The 16,290-nt window shown below is 50.8% G+C and overlaps 1 protein-coding gene across 33 annotated transcripts in view; it reads left to right on the top strand.

Annotated features, from left to right (window-relative positions):
* Nucleotides 1-16,290, top strand: part of LOC130155889 (fer-1-like protein 4) — an 88,828-nt gene that overhangs the window by 61,951 nt on the left and 10,587 nt on the right. For 31 of the 33 annotated variants that reach the window (XR_008824245.1, XR_008824243.1, XR_008824244.1 and 28 more), the window contains 22 exons: nucleotides 31-395; nucleotides 1,017-1,125; nucleotides 1,887-2,085; nucleotides 2,829-2,949; nucleotides 3,599-3,699; nucleotides 4,267-4,354; nucleotides 5,660-5,776; nucleotides 6,812-6,964; nucleotides 7,214-7,397; nucleotides 7,811-7,935; nucleotides 8,334-8,468; nucleotides 9,675-9,848; nucleotides 10,090-10,206; nucleotides 10,560-10,721; nucleotides 11,043-11,202; nucleotides 12,264-12,367; nucleotides 12,764-12,895; nucleotides 13,515-13,563; nucleotides 14,329-14,435; nucleotides 14,800-14,931; nucleotides 15,564-15,674; nucleotides 16,116-16,243. Coding sequence is in view for 30 of the 33 variants with exons in the window: in XM_056353753.1 (XP_056209728.1) it covers nucleotides 31-395; nucleotides 1,017-1,125; nucleotides 1,887-2,085; nucleotides 2,829-2,949; nucleotides 3,599-3,699; nucleotides 4,267-4,354; nucleotides 5,660-5,776; nucleotides 6,812-6,964; nucleotides 7,214-7,397; nucleotides 7,811-7,935; nucleotides 8,334-8,468; nucleotides 9,675-9,848; nucleotides 10,090-10,206; nucleotides 10,560-10,721; nucleotides 11,043-11,202; nucleotides 12,264-12,367; nucleotides 12,764-12,895; nucleotides 13,515-13,563; nucleotides 14,329-14,435; nucleotides 14,800-14,931; nucleotides 15,564-15,674; nucleotides 16,116-16,243 (3,073 nt within the window). In the remaining 3 variants the exon portion in view is untranslated. The remainder of the gene's footprint in view (nucleotides 1-30; nucleotides 396-1,016; nucleotides 1,126-1,886; nucleotides 2,086-2,828; nucleotides 2,950-3,598; nucleotides 3,700-4,266; nucleotides 4,355-5,659; nucleotides 5,777-6,811; nucleotides 6,965-7,213; nucleotides 7,398-7,810; nucleotides 7,936-8,333; nucleotides 8,469-9,674; nucleotides 9,849-10,089; nucleotides 10,207-10,559; nucleotides 10,722-11,042; nucleotides 11,203-12,263; nucleotides 12,368-12,763; nucleotides 12,896-13,514; nucleotides 13,564-14,328; nucleotides 14,436-14,799; nucleotides 14,932-15,563; nucleotides 15,675-16,115; nucleotides 16,244-16,290) is intronic. The other 2 variants (XM_056353750.1, XM_056353756.1) reach the window with 2 other exon arrangements.

Genomic DNA, 16,290 nt, shown 5'->3' with positions numbered 1-16,290 from the left:
TGTAATTAGACCTTGTCCCTGTCACTGCAGGCTTTAACCCGACGTTTGGTCCAGCCTGGGTGAACCTGTATGGCTCACCGCAGAACTCAGCTCTGCGGGACATCCACAAAGACCTCAATGAGGGCATGGGTGAGGGGATCTTCTACCGCGGGCGCATCCTCATGGCCATCACGGTGGAGATCTTCAGCAGCCTCAGCATGGCAGAGAGGAAGCTTGGGAACAAGATGAAAGGTGCCCTAAGCAAACTGAAGCTGAAGAAGAAAAGTAAGAAATTCAAGGAGAAGGCCAAAGAACTCAACCAGCTGCAGGGAGAGGAGGAAGCTGGGGGCTCTCAGGATGCCAAGCAGCCTAGGGAGGTCACTGTGGAGGTGGAAGAGCTTCATCCACTCCCTGAGGTGAGTCCTGCCATGCTGGTGTGGCTGACCTACACTGGCCTGTAGCACGCACAGTCCTCATGGGGAAGAGACAGTGGGATCAGTTGTTGGTGTAACGGTCTGGAGCAAACCCAGCCTGTCCATTGCTGGGGTGTTGAGGGCTTTCTGAACCTCTGGAATGGCTGAGGCCACACCTACAGCCCCAAAACTGCCTCCCACAGGCTGGAGCACCCCCACATGCGCTGCCTTCCTGGCACAAGCAGGACATGTGGGTGTTCTTCCCGGGGCACAGCTGCCTTTATGCATGTACTATTTTTCCCCTGGAGTCAGGGAGCTGTTGGCTGGCTCTGGGTCCCTACTTGGCCTGGGAAAGGCAAGGAAGATTTAGCTGTGTTGGTACAGTACCAATCCCTTAGCCTACAAACCTGCTCAGTGGCTTCATGCAAGCATCAGCCGAAGCTGTGGCTCTGCACTGACCTGTTGTCCCATGTCTGGCAGCCCAGCGTGACCTCAGCAGCATCCCACTGATGTTCCTTAGGGGGACTCGCAGGCACTGGTCATGCCCTGGTGCTCAGCAAATTTTTGCTGAGGCAGTGTTTTGGTGCACAAGGCTCTTGGGTGGATTTCTGTCTCCTTGTTCAGAAAGCGCTGGGGAGGAAGGAGGAATTCCTCCTCTTCACTGCCTTCTTTGAAGCCACTATGATGGACCCCTCTCTCAGCTCCAAGTTTGTCAGCTTTGAAATCTCGATAGGTGAGTATTCCCTAGGGCCCTGTCTCCAGAAACCATGGGAACAGTGTGAATCTCTCTCTGACAGCCAAAGTCAGCACTGCAGTCCTAAGGTGCCAGCCCTTCCACAGTTCATGCCTCCAAAACAGGAGCTCAGGAGGGATGGGGGATGAGGCCAGGGAGTGCGCACAGTGCTTTAATTACCTTAAAAGTCTGGATGCTCTCCTATGGGATTGGACGTTTGCAGTATTTGTATGAACTGCCTCTTTGGAGAGAGTGGTTGGAAGTTTTTCTGGGAAGGTGAGGTGATAAGAGGTGAGAAGGGTTTGGGAGCAAGAAAGAGGAAAGCAAAAGAGGGGAAGCTGGGATACTGGGGTTGGCCATGTTGTGTTGAGGGGCTATGGCAGTGGGTGGTGGGGAAGCGATTGCAGGAGAGCAGGTTCAATCCCCCACCTGCTAAGCTGGATGGGTGGAGATGCTGAGAAATCTTCCTGAGTGACTGCTGCTGACCCCAGTGTAGGAGATTTAGATAGCAGTTAGCAGGCACCTGTAGCTGCTGGAACTTGAAGGCATACGTAAGGACTTCCTTGCAATCACCTGGCTCCCTCTCAGAACTGATTGTCTATGTGATGCTCTGATGGTTGGATGCTACTGAGCTGCTAGTTCCAAAAGTAGTGCATGCTCATGTGCTTCTCTTGGCAGGACGATTGCACTTTTTGTAAGCTAGCAAACTTCCTTAACAGTGATCCCACTTACCTGTTTACTGTTTAATGCTTAACTTCAAGGAAACTATGGCAAAGCTGCAGAGGTTGTGACCAAAGTACAGAGAAGAGTGGAAAAGGGAGAAGCGAAAGAAGAAGAGCAGCCTTTGCTGGACCCTGGTTCAGATGGTGAGCTGAATGTTGAAGCCTTGGGCCCAGCTTCAGCAGCACTGAACAAGTCGGTGACAAAAGGCCAGAGACCAGAGCCCATGGAGTATGACAGGTGAGTTTTCTTTGTCCTTCTTTTCTACCTGCCCTGGTCCTGCCCCAGCTTCCCAGGTTGGTTATTCCAGATGTTTAGTCAGCTCATCAATGCAAGTGCTTGTGCAGGTGTTTCTCCTCTTTGCAACCCTGCAGCTTGCCATGACGTAGCTGGCTGCCATTGCCCATTAGCCCTACAGGCCCTATGGTGTCTGCTTGATGTGTGTAGGTGGCCAAGGACAGGATCCCAGGGAAACTGTGACACATTGATAACAGCGGTCCCTTTTCTGGTTAACAAGCAGCATCCTAAGGACAAGCCTGGTGAGGAGGAAGGAGTACTGCAGCATATGCTGTCCTATGTTGAGCAGGCGAGACACATACACAGGCTCTTCCGGTGATAGGTTTGCTCTGTGATTGCTGCCTGTTTGTCCCACAGGCCTGGCAGTGTCCTGGTGTTTGTGTTGCAAGCCCTGTGCCTACTATTGCTCAGTTCCATAGCAGTAAGAAACCTTGGCAGCATCCCATGCTCCCGTCAGCCTTGTGCTGCTCTCTGCTACAAGCCCTATGTGTGAGTTTGGGATGGCAAAGGGCAGATCCAGCAGCTTGCACCATGTTGGTGGTGCAGGGCCCAAAACAGTTGGTTCTCTGTGAGCGCGACAGTGCCCAGATGTTGCTCCCTGTGCTGAGTGCACAAGTGCTGCATTGTGACATGGCGTGTACTTTCTGCAAACAGCAGCTCTAACCTCCTGTGCCTGCTGCCCTTAGGTCATATAGCTGCCTGCCCATGACGCACGAGAAACCCTGCGTGTATGTGTGGAGCTACTGGGAGGATCACACCTGGAGACTCTGCATTTCCAACTGGATTGTCAAACTGGCAGAGCGCCTGGTAGTGTGTTCAGTGTGTCATGTTTGCAGCATGGTCCTTCCTGATGTGCTTTCCTTGTAGTCCATGCAGTTGCTCTGCAAGACATTTGTCTTAAACATCCTCACCCTCCCCGTGTGAGTGCATGTCTCTCGCAGGGCTCAGTCCTACCTGCCCTTCAGACACGTGGGACAGGGCAGTGAGTGCAGAGCTAGTGCCCATGCTGTGCCGCAGCCTGACAGTGGCTCCTGGAGGTGTGAGTGACACTATATCTGTGACAAAGAGCTCCTCTGCTGCCAGTCCTGAGCTGCAGTGTGCATTGGGGACATGCTGCTGCAAGCAGACTCTCAGCCTCCGGCTGTCATTGGGCAGGGGATGATCTCTTTCTGCAGCCTTGCCTTTCCCTTTTGGGCTTAGAAATGCAAAAACAGAGCTTGCCAAGTGTATTTCAGTGGCTGTTCAAGGACTGAGACAGAAGGTGGTGTAACAACCAGTGTTAAGGCTGTCCCCATGCTCAAGAGAGTTCCTGACAGTGCAGTGCTGACCTACAGCACTCTCACAATTCCCAGCTCTGCAGAAAGGCAGAAGTAATTTCTGGCAAATGCATCCTTGTAATGTTTCACTCTGACACCACACAGCCACAAGCTCCCTGAATGTTGGGCTTTCCCCACAGGAGCAGGGGCTGGACCATGTGGAGAAGCTCATGAGAAGGCCAAAGGCTAAAGCAGAAGAGCAGCTCAGAGATGTGCTGGAGGAATTTGTAGCTGGATGCAGGTTAGCATGTCCCTGATTTCCTAAGGTTTCTTGTTTTCAGGTTAGGAGGTTGTATCGTGTTCTGCCTGGGCTGTGCACAGCCTGCTCTCTTGTCCTCTTGAGGTGGATGAGCAGAAGGAAACCAGGACAACCTGGAGAAAGGATCCTATAGCTCTTCAGGCTTGGAGAGGAGACCCCAGTCCTGGGAAGCACAGAGGTCACAGGAATATGCAGCCTCCATATTCCTGAACTCCTGGATGTTTCCTAAATGTTAGGACATTTCCTTCACAGACAAGGGACTAGTGTTTCAATTGCTGTGACTGCCCACTGGGGTCTGATATGCACTTCACTCCCCAGCCTCGTGATGGTGACAGTAGAGAGGGAGCCTCAGGTGCTGAGTGATCCCCAGTGTACCTTCTGAATTAAAAAGCTTGCAGAGGAGAGGGAGAGAGGGCATTGCAGAGAGGGGGATTTCTGATACATCCAGATTAGTACCAGGGATTTGGAGCTTGTGCCCCTGCTGTGTGAGCTGTGTGCTGCTTGCTGGGTGCAGGGGATGCAGAGCCTGTGCAGCTTTTCTCATTGCAGGCAGTATTCACTCAGCACAGAGAGAAAAACAATGGCACATCCAAACAACCTCGACAGATGTCGGATGAAATACCTGATGCGCAACATTGTAAGCTATGGGGCTTGGTGGTGGCGGTGGGAGCCTGTGCAGCCCCCACTCTGGGGAATGCTTCTGGAGGACCAGCTAGAACTGAGACTAGGAAGGAAAGTTGGGGCTAAGACTCATGGTATCAGTTATAGGTTTTTACTGCAGCATCTCCAACCTCTGCTCAGAGAAATACAGCTTCCAGCACAAGGAACAGAAGCAGGGACTGGCCGTGCTGCCTCCAGTTTTATGCACATGCTGTTGTGCTCTGATGCCATCCTTCCTCTCCTGTGGGACCAGTGTGGCTGAGCACATGCATGTTGCTGCCCATTTGGTTGCTGGAGGCCTTCTGGCACAGGCTATTCCTGCAGACCATTTTGCGGAAGCTCACTGAGACCCAGTGCCCCTGGAAACTCAGCCCATAGGCTGGATACCCATCCAGAAGATCTACAACAGCCATCCATCTGCCTGAGGATGGTGACGTGTAGGCACTTGTAATCCTGCAGAGAAGACCAGCTAGCTGAATGACAGCACAGTTACATACCTTTCATCCACACACAGCAGAGTATGTGGCTGTATTCATAGTCCCCGCCAGACTACATACCTTTGAAAAGCTGACCAAAATGCAATGAGAGCAGCAGGAAGTAAAATTTAGGCATGTCTGGGTCCCAGCTCCCTTCTGTCTGCCTCCCTGAAGATCACCTGAGTTATGGTGAAGGTACTCTTCTAAGTCTGAGACTCTCTGAAAGAGAGAACCAGCTGAAGAGATGAGTTTCTGGCCTTGTCCGTCCATACTGGGTTTGCTCCCTGAATTCCTTAGGAATATTATTAGTTTTGGTTCATCACGAAGTCTTTCCTCAGATGTGTACACTGTCAACTAATGGACATAAAAGCCTAGCCCCGTCTTCCAGTTTCCTACATCTTCGTATTCCCCTATTTTTGTGGCCCCAAGTTGCTCCTTGTGCAAAGCCTCCCTCAGGCACTATCTGGACCCTTAGACCACCAGCTTCTGAAATGTTTATTCCTCATACATCTTTCTGCCCCAAATGATGCAAAAGCCCATGGATTTCTGTTACCAGCTGGTATTGTCAGAGCTGGTGAGTTATTGGAGTATCCAGTTCTAGGCACCCTTCACTAAATGGCTTTTGACAGGTTCATGGAGGTTTGCTCTCGGCAGCTGGGAAGCGAGCTGTGGTGGAGGTCAGGCACAATGGGGCAGGATGGACACAATCAGCACATGGATGCTCCCCTTCAGAGCCCCCATGATGGGTGCCAGCGTGGCATGCCTGGGTCATGACAGGCTGTGTGACAGCTGTGCTCTCTGTTCAGGTCCTGTATGCAAAGCAGGGGCTCCGCGTGAGGCAGCGGCTGACTCAAGCCAATGTCAAGGAGAAGGTTAAGGAGACAAGGAGGATCCTGGCAAAGCTACGCTTCATGGCTAAAGAGGTACAGCTGCTCCCAGGGCACCTTGTTTCCGAGCAGGAGAGGGTACAGGCAAGGAGAAGGCTCTGGGCTGGCTGCCAGGGCTCTTGCTAGCTTGAGTTGGGGCTTTTCCTCTGCTATCTTTCCTTGCTGTGTAAAATCCAGGTTTCAGCTGCTGGAAGTTACCTTCTTTCATGCAATAGCTCTTTTGAGGGATGAATCTAGGCAGCTCTGCAGGGTTCCAAGCAGCTCAGTGGTGAGCTGGAGGCAGAGCTGGGCCAGCTCCAGGCCACCCAGGCCTCCCTGCCCTTTCTGCCTGGCCAGCCCAAGGCTGTGCCTGCAGTGGGACTGTGGGCAGTCTGCCTGGGAAAACAGTCTCACCTGTGCTACCTGCAGTCCCACCAGGGACTGACCCTGGACGCATTCTGCAAATTGAAACTTGCATTGAAATAAGGTCTCTGTCATGGATTAACCCCATCCAGTGACTTAAGCCCCACACAGCCACTCACTCACTCACTCACCCCACAGTGGGATGGGGGAGAAGACTGGAAGAGTAGAAGTAAGAAAATTCATGGGTTGAGATAAAGACAGTTTAATAGGTAAAGCAAAAGCCGTGCACGCCATCAAAGCAAAACAAGGCATTTGCCTTCCCAAGTAACTATTACACATGCTGGAGATGGCTCAACACCTGCCTGCTGATGGGAAATGGTGAATGAATTCTTTGTTTTGCTTTGCTTGTGCATGCAGCTTTGGCTTTGCCTATTAAACTGTCCTTAACTCACAAGTTTTCTCACTTTTATTCTCTCCCCTATCCCACTGGGAGGGGGCTGAGCAAGCAGCTGTGTGGGGCTTAGTTGCCAGCTGGTGTTAGACCATGATACCTGCAGGGCTGACTCTCAGAAGCATGTGCCCAACATTAGGCCCTTCATTTGCTTCTGGATCTCCAAAGCACTGTGCAGTCCTTCCTGCAAGGAGATGAAGCTTTCACTGTGTCAGTGGAGGGAAGACAAGATATGTGCTGTTCTTCTGCTGTGATGTTCCTCTCTTTCTTTCCTTCAGCCCCAGTGCACCCTCCCCGATGTACTTGTCTGGATGCTCAGCAACAACAGGCGTGTGGCATATGCAAGAATTCCTGCACAGAACATTCTCTACTCGGTAGTTGAGGAGGAGAAAGGCAAGGACTGTGCAAAGATCCAGACTGTCTTTATGAAGGTAGGGTTTGTACCAAAACGGTGTGCCCTTGCTTGCTTCACAGTGCTTCTCCTTCCTTGCTTCCAGCCTTCCTTCCTGAAATCTGGGAGTTCACAAGGAAACAGCTCTTGCTCCACCACTGCGTTTTGCCTCCCTGTGTGGTGCTCTGTCTCTTATGCTCTGGTCGGTCACTGGCTGATGGTGATCATCTTGGTCTGAAGGGGGGGCATGAATAGGATGGGAAGCCTACTAAATTTCCTGTGCTTCCAGGTCCCTGGCTTACACACTGGTGAGATCTTTGCCAAATTGGAAATCTACATGTGGCTTGGGGTAACCAAATATGCAAAGAACTGTTTGATGGAGCTGCCTGAGGAGTTCAAGTACCTCTCTGAGAGTGGACAGGAGATAGCCCAGCTCTTGGCATACAGTCTTCCCAGCTGGCTCAGCAGGGATGGTGAGTGCAGATGCCACTTTTCCATGGCTTCACTGTTAGCAGGAGAGGAGAGAGGGCCTGTCCCAGGGTCAGTGTCCAACAAGCAGGACCTGGCTTATCATTTCCAAGGCATGACTGGGACCAGCAGGTCCAATTTGCTCTCCTGAGGGTGCTCACAGCAGATCACTGCACATTTCACATGTCATGTCCTAACCAGAGGTCTCTGGGGAGCCTGCTGAGTTTGTCTTGCTCAGCCAAACTTTTTGAGATGTGCCGGCCTTCTGAGAACCACAGTGAGTGCCCCTAGAAGTGGTACCCATTCCTTGCAGGATGTGCCCACTCCTACCTGGCTGGCCCTCTTTCTTCATGCGTTTTTTGGTCTCACACAGGGCTGAATTGGGGAACTGGGACGTCTGTTCTCTTTTTCTTGCCAGATTTCAGCTATTTCCAGCTCCGAGCCCATCTGTATCAGGCTCGAGGGATACTCCCTGCAGATGACAATGGCCTTTCAGATCCCTTTGTGAGAGTGGTGTTTTCAACTTATTGCCAGACCACCAGGGTGAGACCGCTTGAACTCTTGCCTCTGCTTTCTTGGGGACTTGGGAAGAGAAAAATCATCTTGTCCTCACTGACACATTGAAGGCCAGTGATAGGGCAGTCTTCCTGGAAATTTTGTATCTCCAGGCACAGGGTATCTGTGTGCCCTGGGCAGTGTGACTATGTTCAGGGAACACTTGACAAAACACATGTGTCTTTGAACAGGATTTCAAAGGTTGATTGGCATGTTGATCCCAAGTGCTGATTTCACACTTCAACCATCTTTTCTGCTGCCAGACAGCGGCTGCCTGTGGCTGCGTGGAAGGAGGGATCAGCCTGTGCTTTCTTACTCTCTTTACAAAGTGCATGTGGTTTGTTTCCATTGGCTGTGGTACGCTCAGGCCTCCTGTCTGTCTGCAGATGCTGGAGGAGACACTGAGCCCCTTGTGGAATGAGCTACTTCTGTTTGACCAGCTCATTATTGATGGGAAAAAAGAAGAGTTGAAAACAGAGACCCCCATCATTATAATCAACCTTTTCAGCCACAATAAATTTGTAAGTATGGCGTTGCTGCCCTCCTGCTGTCTTCTTGAGGACAGAGAAGGCAGAGGAGCTCTGTGTGCATGAGGTATTTAGGAGCCACACCTCTGTTTGGTGTGATCATGATGCAGCTTGATCCTGGTCCACTGGTGGTGGTGAGTCCTGAGGGCTGTGGCTGAGACTTTATGCAGACTTCTGCTATAAGCTGGGGTGAAGCTGCTGGCTGCAGTGTGCAGGTGGCTCAGAGATGCTCTGAGCCAGGGCTTGATGAGTGCTCGTGGATCTCAGATCTCTCCTCTCTGGAGAAGCACTGCACATCTCCCAGCTGCCTGCCCCACTTCCTCAGCAGGCTCACATTGCAGAGGGCTTGTAATCAGGGGAGGTGATGTAGCTCTTGGAGCCCTTCCTTATCCTCTGTCTCCCAGGTGTCATCTTCCATTGCTCTTCAGTCTGTTGTCTGCCTTCATTAGTACTTCGAAGTCACGCTCCTCTCCTGCACCCCCTTCGTTATCATTAGGGAAATGGTGTAACTCACACCGGATTTCTCCTGAGCAGCTTTCCTGGGACCATTTCCTGGGTCCCAGTGCAAGACACTGACATATTGGAGTGAGTCCAAAGGAGGCCACCAAGAGGGTTGGGACTGGAGCACAGGACAGAGTGAGGAGAGGTGGACAGCTGGGTATATTCAGCCTGGAGAAGATGAGGCAAAGACAGTGTCTTATTGCTGCCTGCAGCTGCCTGATGGGAGAGGGCAGAAAAGGAGAAGTCAGACTTCTTCTGGAGGCACCCAGGGGCAGGATGATAGACTATGGATGCAAGTTGGAACAAGAAGAAAATCCAGCTTGATATAAGGAAGCAATTTTCACCCAGAAAACATTGGGCCTGTACCTCAGAGAGCTTGTGGGCTGTCTGTCCTTGGAGACATTCAAACTCTGGCTGGAGGAGACTGAGAAACCTGATCTAGCTTTAGATGTCCTCTGCTGCATGGTCCCAGGCCATTTGTCCAGTTCTGCATGGAGATGGAGAGGAGGGTTAAGAGGAGCTGCTACAGGCACATGTAATCTGTTTCTGGCTCTGGATGGAGCAGAGGAAATCAGAGGATGGCAAAGGTGGAAGAGCAGTCTTGTACTGTGCCAGGTTGGCTGGAATTAGGGGTGGTCTTTTCTTTGAGGTGGTGAGATAACACAGGGATGCTTTGACCCATTCCCCTCTTTCCTGCAGGGTTCTCCCGAGTTCCTTGGCCAGGCCTTTGCCGTTCCACAGGTGAAGTTGGTTGATGAGCCGTACACCAAACCTGCCCTGCAGTTCTTTGATTTCTACAAAGGCACCAAAGCAGTGGGAGAGCTCATTGGCACTTTTGAGCTGATTGAACTGGATTACAGTGGTTATTTGGAGGTAACGGGCTTGTAGGAACCTGCATGTGGTTGCCAGCTCTCTGGGGAGAGCTGTGTATGTGAGGAGCTTGTTGCACGGCCCACCAGAGGATTCTCTGGTGAAAGCCATATCTGGCTTTCAGCTGAAGGGAGGCTGCAGGGACAAAGCGTGTGAGCACAGATCAAGAGGGGAGGGAGAGGGTGCATGGCATGGAGTAGAAGTGGCTTTCATCACTTGGTGTGCTCTGGCTCCACCTGTTCAGCCATCGGTGCCTGAGGACGTGGAGCCCAAGGAACCTGACTACCTGGGAGACCCCCATGCTGGACGGTTCATCATTCCTGAGGGCATCCGCCCGGTGCTGAAGGAGTTCCGCATAGAGGTACGCTGCCTTCTGCTGGGCTGGCTCCTGCTGGCCTGCCCCAACTGGACAGCACAGCTGGCCTATGCAGAGGGCATGACTTAGGGGGGTAGTTGGGTTTGGAGCTAAAATGTCCCTTTGAGGCCTGAGAAGATGCCAAAAACGGGGTGCTTGACATGAGGGAGAAACGGTCTCAGGAGTTTAAAAGCCAGAGCCCTTGGGCAGCTGGCTTGGGAGGGTTGCCTCATGCCTCTCTTGGGGTCTGTGTCCTGCAAGGTGAGGCGGGTTGCGGCACAAGGAAAGGTTGCAGGTTGCATGGCCGTGCCATGCCTGGCTTGTCTCAAGCAGCTCTGAAGCTTCATGTTGTGCTTCAGATCCTGTTCTGGGGCCTGCGGAACCTGAAGCGGGTGAACTTGTTTGAGGTGGATCAGCCCCAGGTGATCATTGAATGTGCTGGCAAGAAGGTGGAGTCAGAGGTGATTGTGGCCTACAAAGAAAACCCCAACTTCACTGAGCTGGTCAAATACATGGACGTGGTGAGTGGGAACGGGGATCCTGCCATGCCAGGGTGCGCTGTGGCTGTCCTGCACACATGTACTGCCTGTGTGCTTGTGGCAAGGTAACAGGAGGGGAGCTTGCCCCTTGGGTTTTGCTCTCACGTGGCCACGTGGTTCAGCTGCACATGAAAACCTTCATGAAATTGCCCACCAAGGGCAGTCTCAGCCATTACTTGTCACTACAAGTCTTTGGCTTTTGGGCAGTGCCGCAAGGTGCGCCATCAGACCTCCCTGCCTGCGGTCAGGCTGCCATGGGTATCATCCTTGCTCCTGTGAGCCCCATGTGTGGTTCTTTTGCAGGAGCTCCCAGAGCAGGTCTACCTGCACCCTCCTCTCAGTATCTTTGTGGTGGAGAAGCGGGCGTTTGGACGCACTGTGCTGGTGGGTACCCACATTGTGTCTGATGTGATGAAATTCTCTCCCAGAGAGCTGGAGGAGGAGCCAGAAGATGTGCTCAAAGGTGAGCTGCTTGGTGAGGTTCCCATGGAGGCAGCAGGCAGGTTCTGCCAGTGGCAGAGATCTGTGGCCCTTCCACTCCCTACTAGCCAGGCAGCAAAGCCCTCTCCCAAGATCCACAAGATGCCCAGAAAAAGCACAGCGTGGGGCAGGGTAGGGCTGGAGGCAGGTTGTGATCCTGGTCTGTAGCACTTGTCTCCAGACTGGCGTTCAGGAAGCAGCATCAGCCAAGCGGTTGTGCTGTGTAAGGGCTGGCATCCCTCTTTGGGGACGGCAAAGGGCAACTTACTGTTTTCTCCAAGGTTAGCTTAATGTTTGCCTCCCTACCACACTGGCAGGACTGTTCATCTGTGAATGTGGCACCTCCTTGGGATCTCTTTCCCAGGCACTGTGTGCCTTACATTTGTAGAAAGTAGAGGAGGGAGAATGGCTCATGAAGACGTTTTTATCCAGAAGGACGTTTAGCTGGGGCTATATACTAGACAGTAACTTATCCCTGTGGAAAGTTTGTGTATAGAATCTGAGATGTTTAGCCTGGGAAGGACTATTGTATTTAGCTGTTTCAGCCCCTTGTGTAGCCAGGCTAGAGATCTGTCCCCAGTGAGGCCTCCATCAAGCTTTAGGGAGCTGGTCCACTAGGACCAGGGATTGAAAGGTTTACGCTTCTCTCCCATCCCATCGTTGGGTCTGTTCATTGGGTAATAGATTCACTAAATAGTTCTGTGATAGTGACAGCCAGAGCTCCTGATCTAGAGGTATGCAAATAAATACAGCACAAAAGGGAAGAAGCAAAGGATTGATACATCTGTGATTATTTCCAAGTACGGAAGGTGTATCTCATAAATCTGAATTCCTGGGAGTCAGCAACAAGCATGTTGATCATGGTGTCCAGTCTCAGCACTGTACTTGTATTTCCTGTAATATTTTTGTAGGGTCTGCTGTCAAAGGCTTTCAAAGCAATCACACTATAGTGAGGTAACAGGGAGGGTTTTCCTGTGGAATAACAACGGGACAAAAAGTAGGAATAAATGCATGGAAACTTGAAACTCTTTCTCTTCGTCTCAGCTCAGAAAGTCTCATCCCAGCATCTTCCTTCTGAGACTGTGGTAAACATTGCCCCAGCAGCTGGTGACCCACGTCCCAGCACTCACCCCCTGAGTCTTGTGAAGGTGAGTGATGTATTTGACATAGCAAATTTTGAAGTTTGGAGAGCCAAACTGAAGGTTACAAGCATTCAAAACAAAAAATAATGTTCAGAAGTTCAGAGTTAGGTTTCAACCATAATTTTTTGCTCTGGACTCAAACACTCCTCTCTCCTGCCTGTTCATTGGCACCGTTGCATGTCCAGGCTCTGGCACAGGGAGGAGAGCTACATTGCCTAGTGCCTTGAAAACTGCTGCTTTTGTAGAAAAGCACAAACCTGGGGCTGTGTGTAGCTTTGCAGCTCCTGTGCTCTGCCTGAAAGCTGAGCCTCTACCAGAGGCTCGCAGGGTACTAGAGCAGGGTGCATGGGTGTCCTGGGTGGTCATTTCCTCCCTCTGAACCCCTTTCTCCGTTCTTTGGAGGCTCCTTTGAAGAAAATTTGCATCAATAAGCTTGTAAAGAAGGAGGATGAATATGAAGAGGAAAAACCAGAGCTCGAAGAACTGGATTGGTGGTCCAAGTACTATGAGTCCCTGAAGGAGCTGTATAACCAGGTAACCTTTTGTGATAGCTGTCAGCAGAGGGGAAAAGTAGCTGCACTGGCTTGAGGAGCATGCTTTCAACAGCACTGAGTGTCTTAGGAGCCCACCTGGCATGGATCTGCAGGAAGATGTGGGCTTTTGTGTGTCAAGCGCATTTGAGGTGTTCAGGTATCAAGCGTGCACCAGCTGGACTGATTTCAGCAGACAATGGGTGCTGACACATCCATGAGGCTAGGTGCCCAAGTGGTTTTGAGAATGCAACTGGATTTTTGCTGAGGCACTCCTGAAAATGTGACATTGCTGATTTTAGCTGCGGTGCAGGGGCTTTCATGCTGCTTACTTTCTGTCCTGACTGTCTTCCCAGGATGTGCTATGGGAGCTGGTCTGCCCCAGATTTCTTTCCTTGCCCCATGTCCCTTAAATCTCAACAACAAAAAAAACAGCAGGAGGATCTGGGGGAAGAGCAAAAGTCATTAAGGCACTCACTGGATACCATCCTGCAATGATGTTAATGCTAAATGATCTCAGGCTAGGTATTACTGACTCTCCTGGCTTGAAAGCTTTGACAGGCCTGTGCTTGGATGCAGACACCTTTGCTGTCAGGGAAGTGGGGTAACTGTTTGTGTTTCAGACACACAGTGATGAGGAAGATGTTGAGAATGATGACGTGAATGATGCAGGTGAGTCCTCTAGCAACATCCAGCTTTTCTGTGGGGAAGAGTCACGACTTGCACCATCCCAGAGGGTGCTGGGCTTGTGGGAATGGTATCTGAGCAGGCAACAGCTTTGCAACATTCAGCAAAAACAACACAAAAGGAAGCAGAGAGACTGGAAACGTTGGCAAGGGCTAACAAAGGCTATTTCAAGTTTAAACACCAAACTTCCCTCAGCAAAGTATGGAAAATTGTGCTGAAGCAAGTGCCTTCCTGAGTGAGCAAAAACCCACAGAAAGATCAGCTGCAAGGCTCATGGGATTGGCAAGATGAGAGCAGGAAGCAAAGGTGGGATGGAGAGAGGATGGTGGAGAGGCAAAACTGTTCAGGAGCTGCACATGATTCTGTGCCCATGGGGTACTCACCTGGGCTAGAGGATTCACTTCAAGGTAACACAAAGACAGTAATAGCAAACAGGTGATCTAGAACAGTGTTAAAGCTGCAGGCTCAGGTTTGTGGAGGTGTAAGCAGTGACACGCCTAGGAATGACCTGGGGAGGTGAGACAGTAAGTATAGAAATTATGTAAACCCTATTTCAGGAGAGGCTTTCTTTGCTGGGAAACCTGAGATGCTGTAGAGCCACCTGGTTAGACAGCAATGGCTCTGGTTACCCTGACGCAGTTCAGAGCCCTGGGCGAAAGCAAAAGCTATTGCTGGGGTCATTTTATGGACAGATACTTGAGATGATGGGAGAGGCCAGAGTGTTTCTTAATCTCTTATTGCCGTTTCTAGAAGGTGGGAATTTAAATGCATCCTCCATAGATGTGGAAGCAGAAGATGAGATAGCAATTGAAGCTGAACCTGCTCGACCCAAGAGGAAGATCATCGCCACCCTTCAGGTTGTTGCATTATTGGAGTGACAGATCTGGCCTTTTTCAACCCCGGCTCTTTGTCCTTGTTGTCCTCACCTCCCTGCACTGGAATTTATAGACTGGGAGGAGAACCTGCAGTGTGCACTGGGGCCCCATTGTTGCTGGGCTTTGAAACAGCTAGCGAGACCTTGGAGCCAAGCTGGGATGTGTGTGCGTACCTGAGGAGGGACCTAGGGGGATAAGGGAAAACAATAGCACTCGGCACTGAATAATACAGGGGTAAGGTAGGACCAGATGAAATAGTTGAAGCGCAGAAGGGATGATCTTTCTGACTCTCCTCCCCTTTAAGATGGCCGGAAAAGGCCCAAAAATTACTTTGTACTTATTTCAGATCTACAACTCTGAGCTGGAAAATGAGTTTGGTAATTTTGAAGACTGGCTGTGTATTTTCCCCCTTCATCGTGGCAAAGCAAGTGAGGATGAAGATGGAAACGAGGATGAACATTTTGTGGGGAAGTACAAGGTACTGTATCATTTGAATTACATATGTACTGCATGTGTAAGAAAATCCTTAGGAAAACCTGCATTTCAGACAGGTGCCTGACACCAGCAAAGCCTTGGAGAGTGCATGTTTGTGCAAGGTGATGTGAGGCCACGGTGCAGCATGGCCAGGTACCGTTGGTACCTGTTGAAGCAGTTGTATACTGTAGTTCTTTGTTAGTTGATTTAGATTTTTTAGCTCTTGCAAAGAGAAAACATGAAGCATAAAGGACTTGTTTAAAAGAGGCACTATCTTCCCACCCAGGAGATCTTGAAGTCTCTGAAATATCAACTACAGAAGTTGATTTAAGAAGGTCCCTAGAAAACCTTTGGTGCCCCTGCCTTTGGCAGTCCAAAGTGTGCCTGGAAATGTTCAGATTTTACAGCATTGGCAGTGGTCTGACAGCCTACAGCCTAACTTGCAAACAGGGACTACCTGGGCCATGTGGATGTGATAATGCCTTTGGAAAGGACTGTCTGCATGGGTCCATGGTATCTGTGGTCTGCATGGCTCTAGTCTTTCATTTGGCAGGCGAAGCTGGTCTTGGTGGCTCCAATCCTGTCTGAGATACTATCTTTTGTATCTGATTGTTACTTGCAGTGTCTTTTCTGCAGGGTTCCTTCTATGTCTACCCCACTGAGGAAGCTGGTGCAAAGCCCAAGGTCTCCCAGGGCGTTCCAAGAAACAGACCCATCAAGGTTCTTGTAAGAGTTTACATCATTAAGGTAAGTCTCTGGTGGTGGTGGTGGCAGTGATGTCCCTCCCTGTGGACCTCCTGCCATTCTCTGCTCAGTAAATATACAAGTGGCACCTGTGAAACACTCAATGCTGGCTTGAAGGCTCTGCCAGCCCAGAGGAAGTCAGCTGTGTCTTGTCCAGGGGGACCTTTCCATGCTGCATAGCTTCAGGAGGTGCTAAAAATCCAGATGTGTGTTTCTTGGCTCTACTTACCTGCTTTGAGTCCATGGGCAAGCAGGTGGTCTGACACTGAAGACATCGGTAGCTTGTTGAGTGGGGATTTGTGTGCAAATGTGACTGTTTCTGTTCTGGGGCAGCTGCTGGAGGGACCTGAGCAGCAGGCTTGGATGGTCTCAGGCCTGTGCAGTGTTCCTTGTGCAGGTTGCTCTCTGCAGCTGACATATGGCAGTACCTCTTGTGTATTCTAGGCTACGAACCTGTCTCCAGCAGACCCCAATGGCAAGGCAGATCCCTACGTGATGGTGACTGTGGGGCAGGAGCAGAAGGACACAAAGGAGCGATACATCCCAAAGCAGCTCAATCCTGTGTTTGGAGAGTATGCAGGAAATTTTCATCTAGCAGGTTTAATAGGAATAGTACAAA

The sequence above is a fragment of the Falco biarmicus genome, chromosome 10 (genome assembly GCF_023638135.1).
Source record: "Falco biarmicus isolate bFalBia1 chromosome 10, bFalBia1.pri, whole genome shotgun sequence".
Classification (NCBI taxonomy): Eukaryota; Metazoa; Chordata; class Aves; order Falconiformes; family Falconidae; genus Falco; species Falco biarmicus.
The sequence above is the reverse complement of the archived record's forward strand: the minus strand, read 5'-3'. Positions and strand labels throughout refer to the sequence as shown.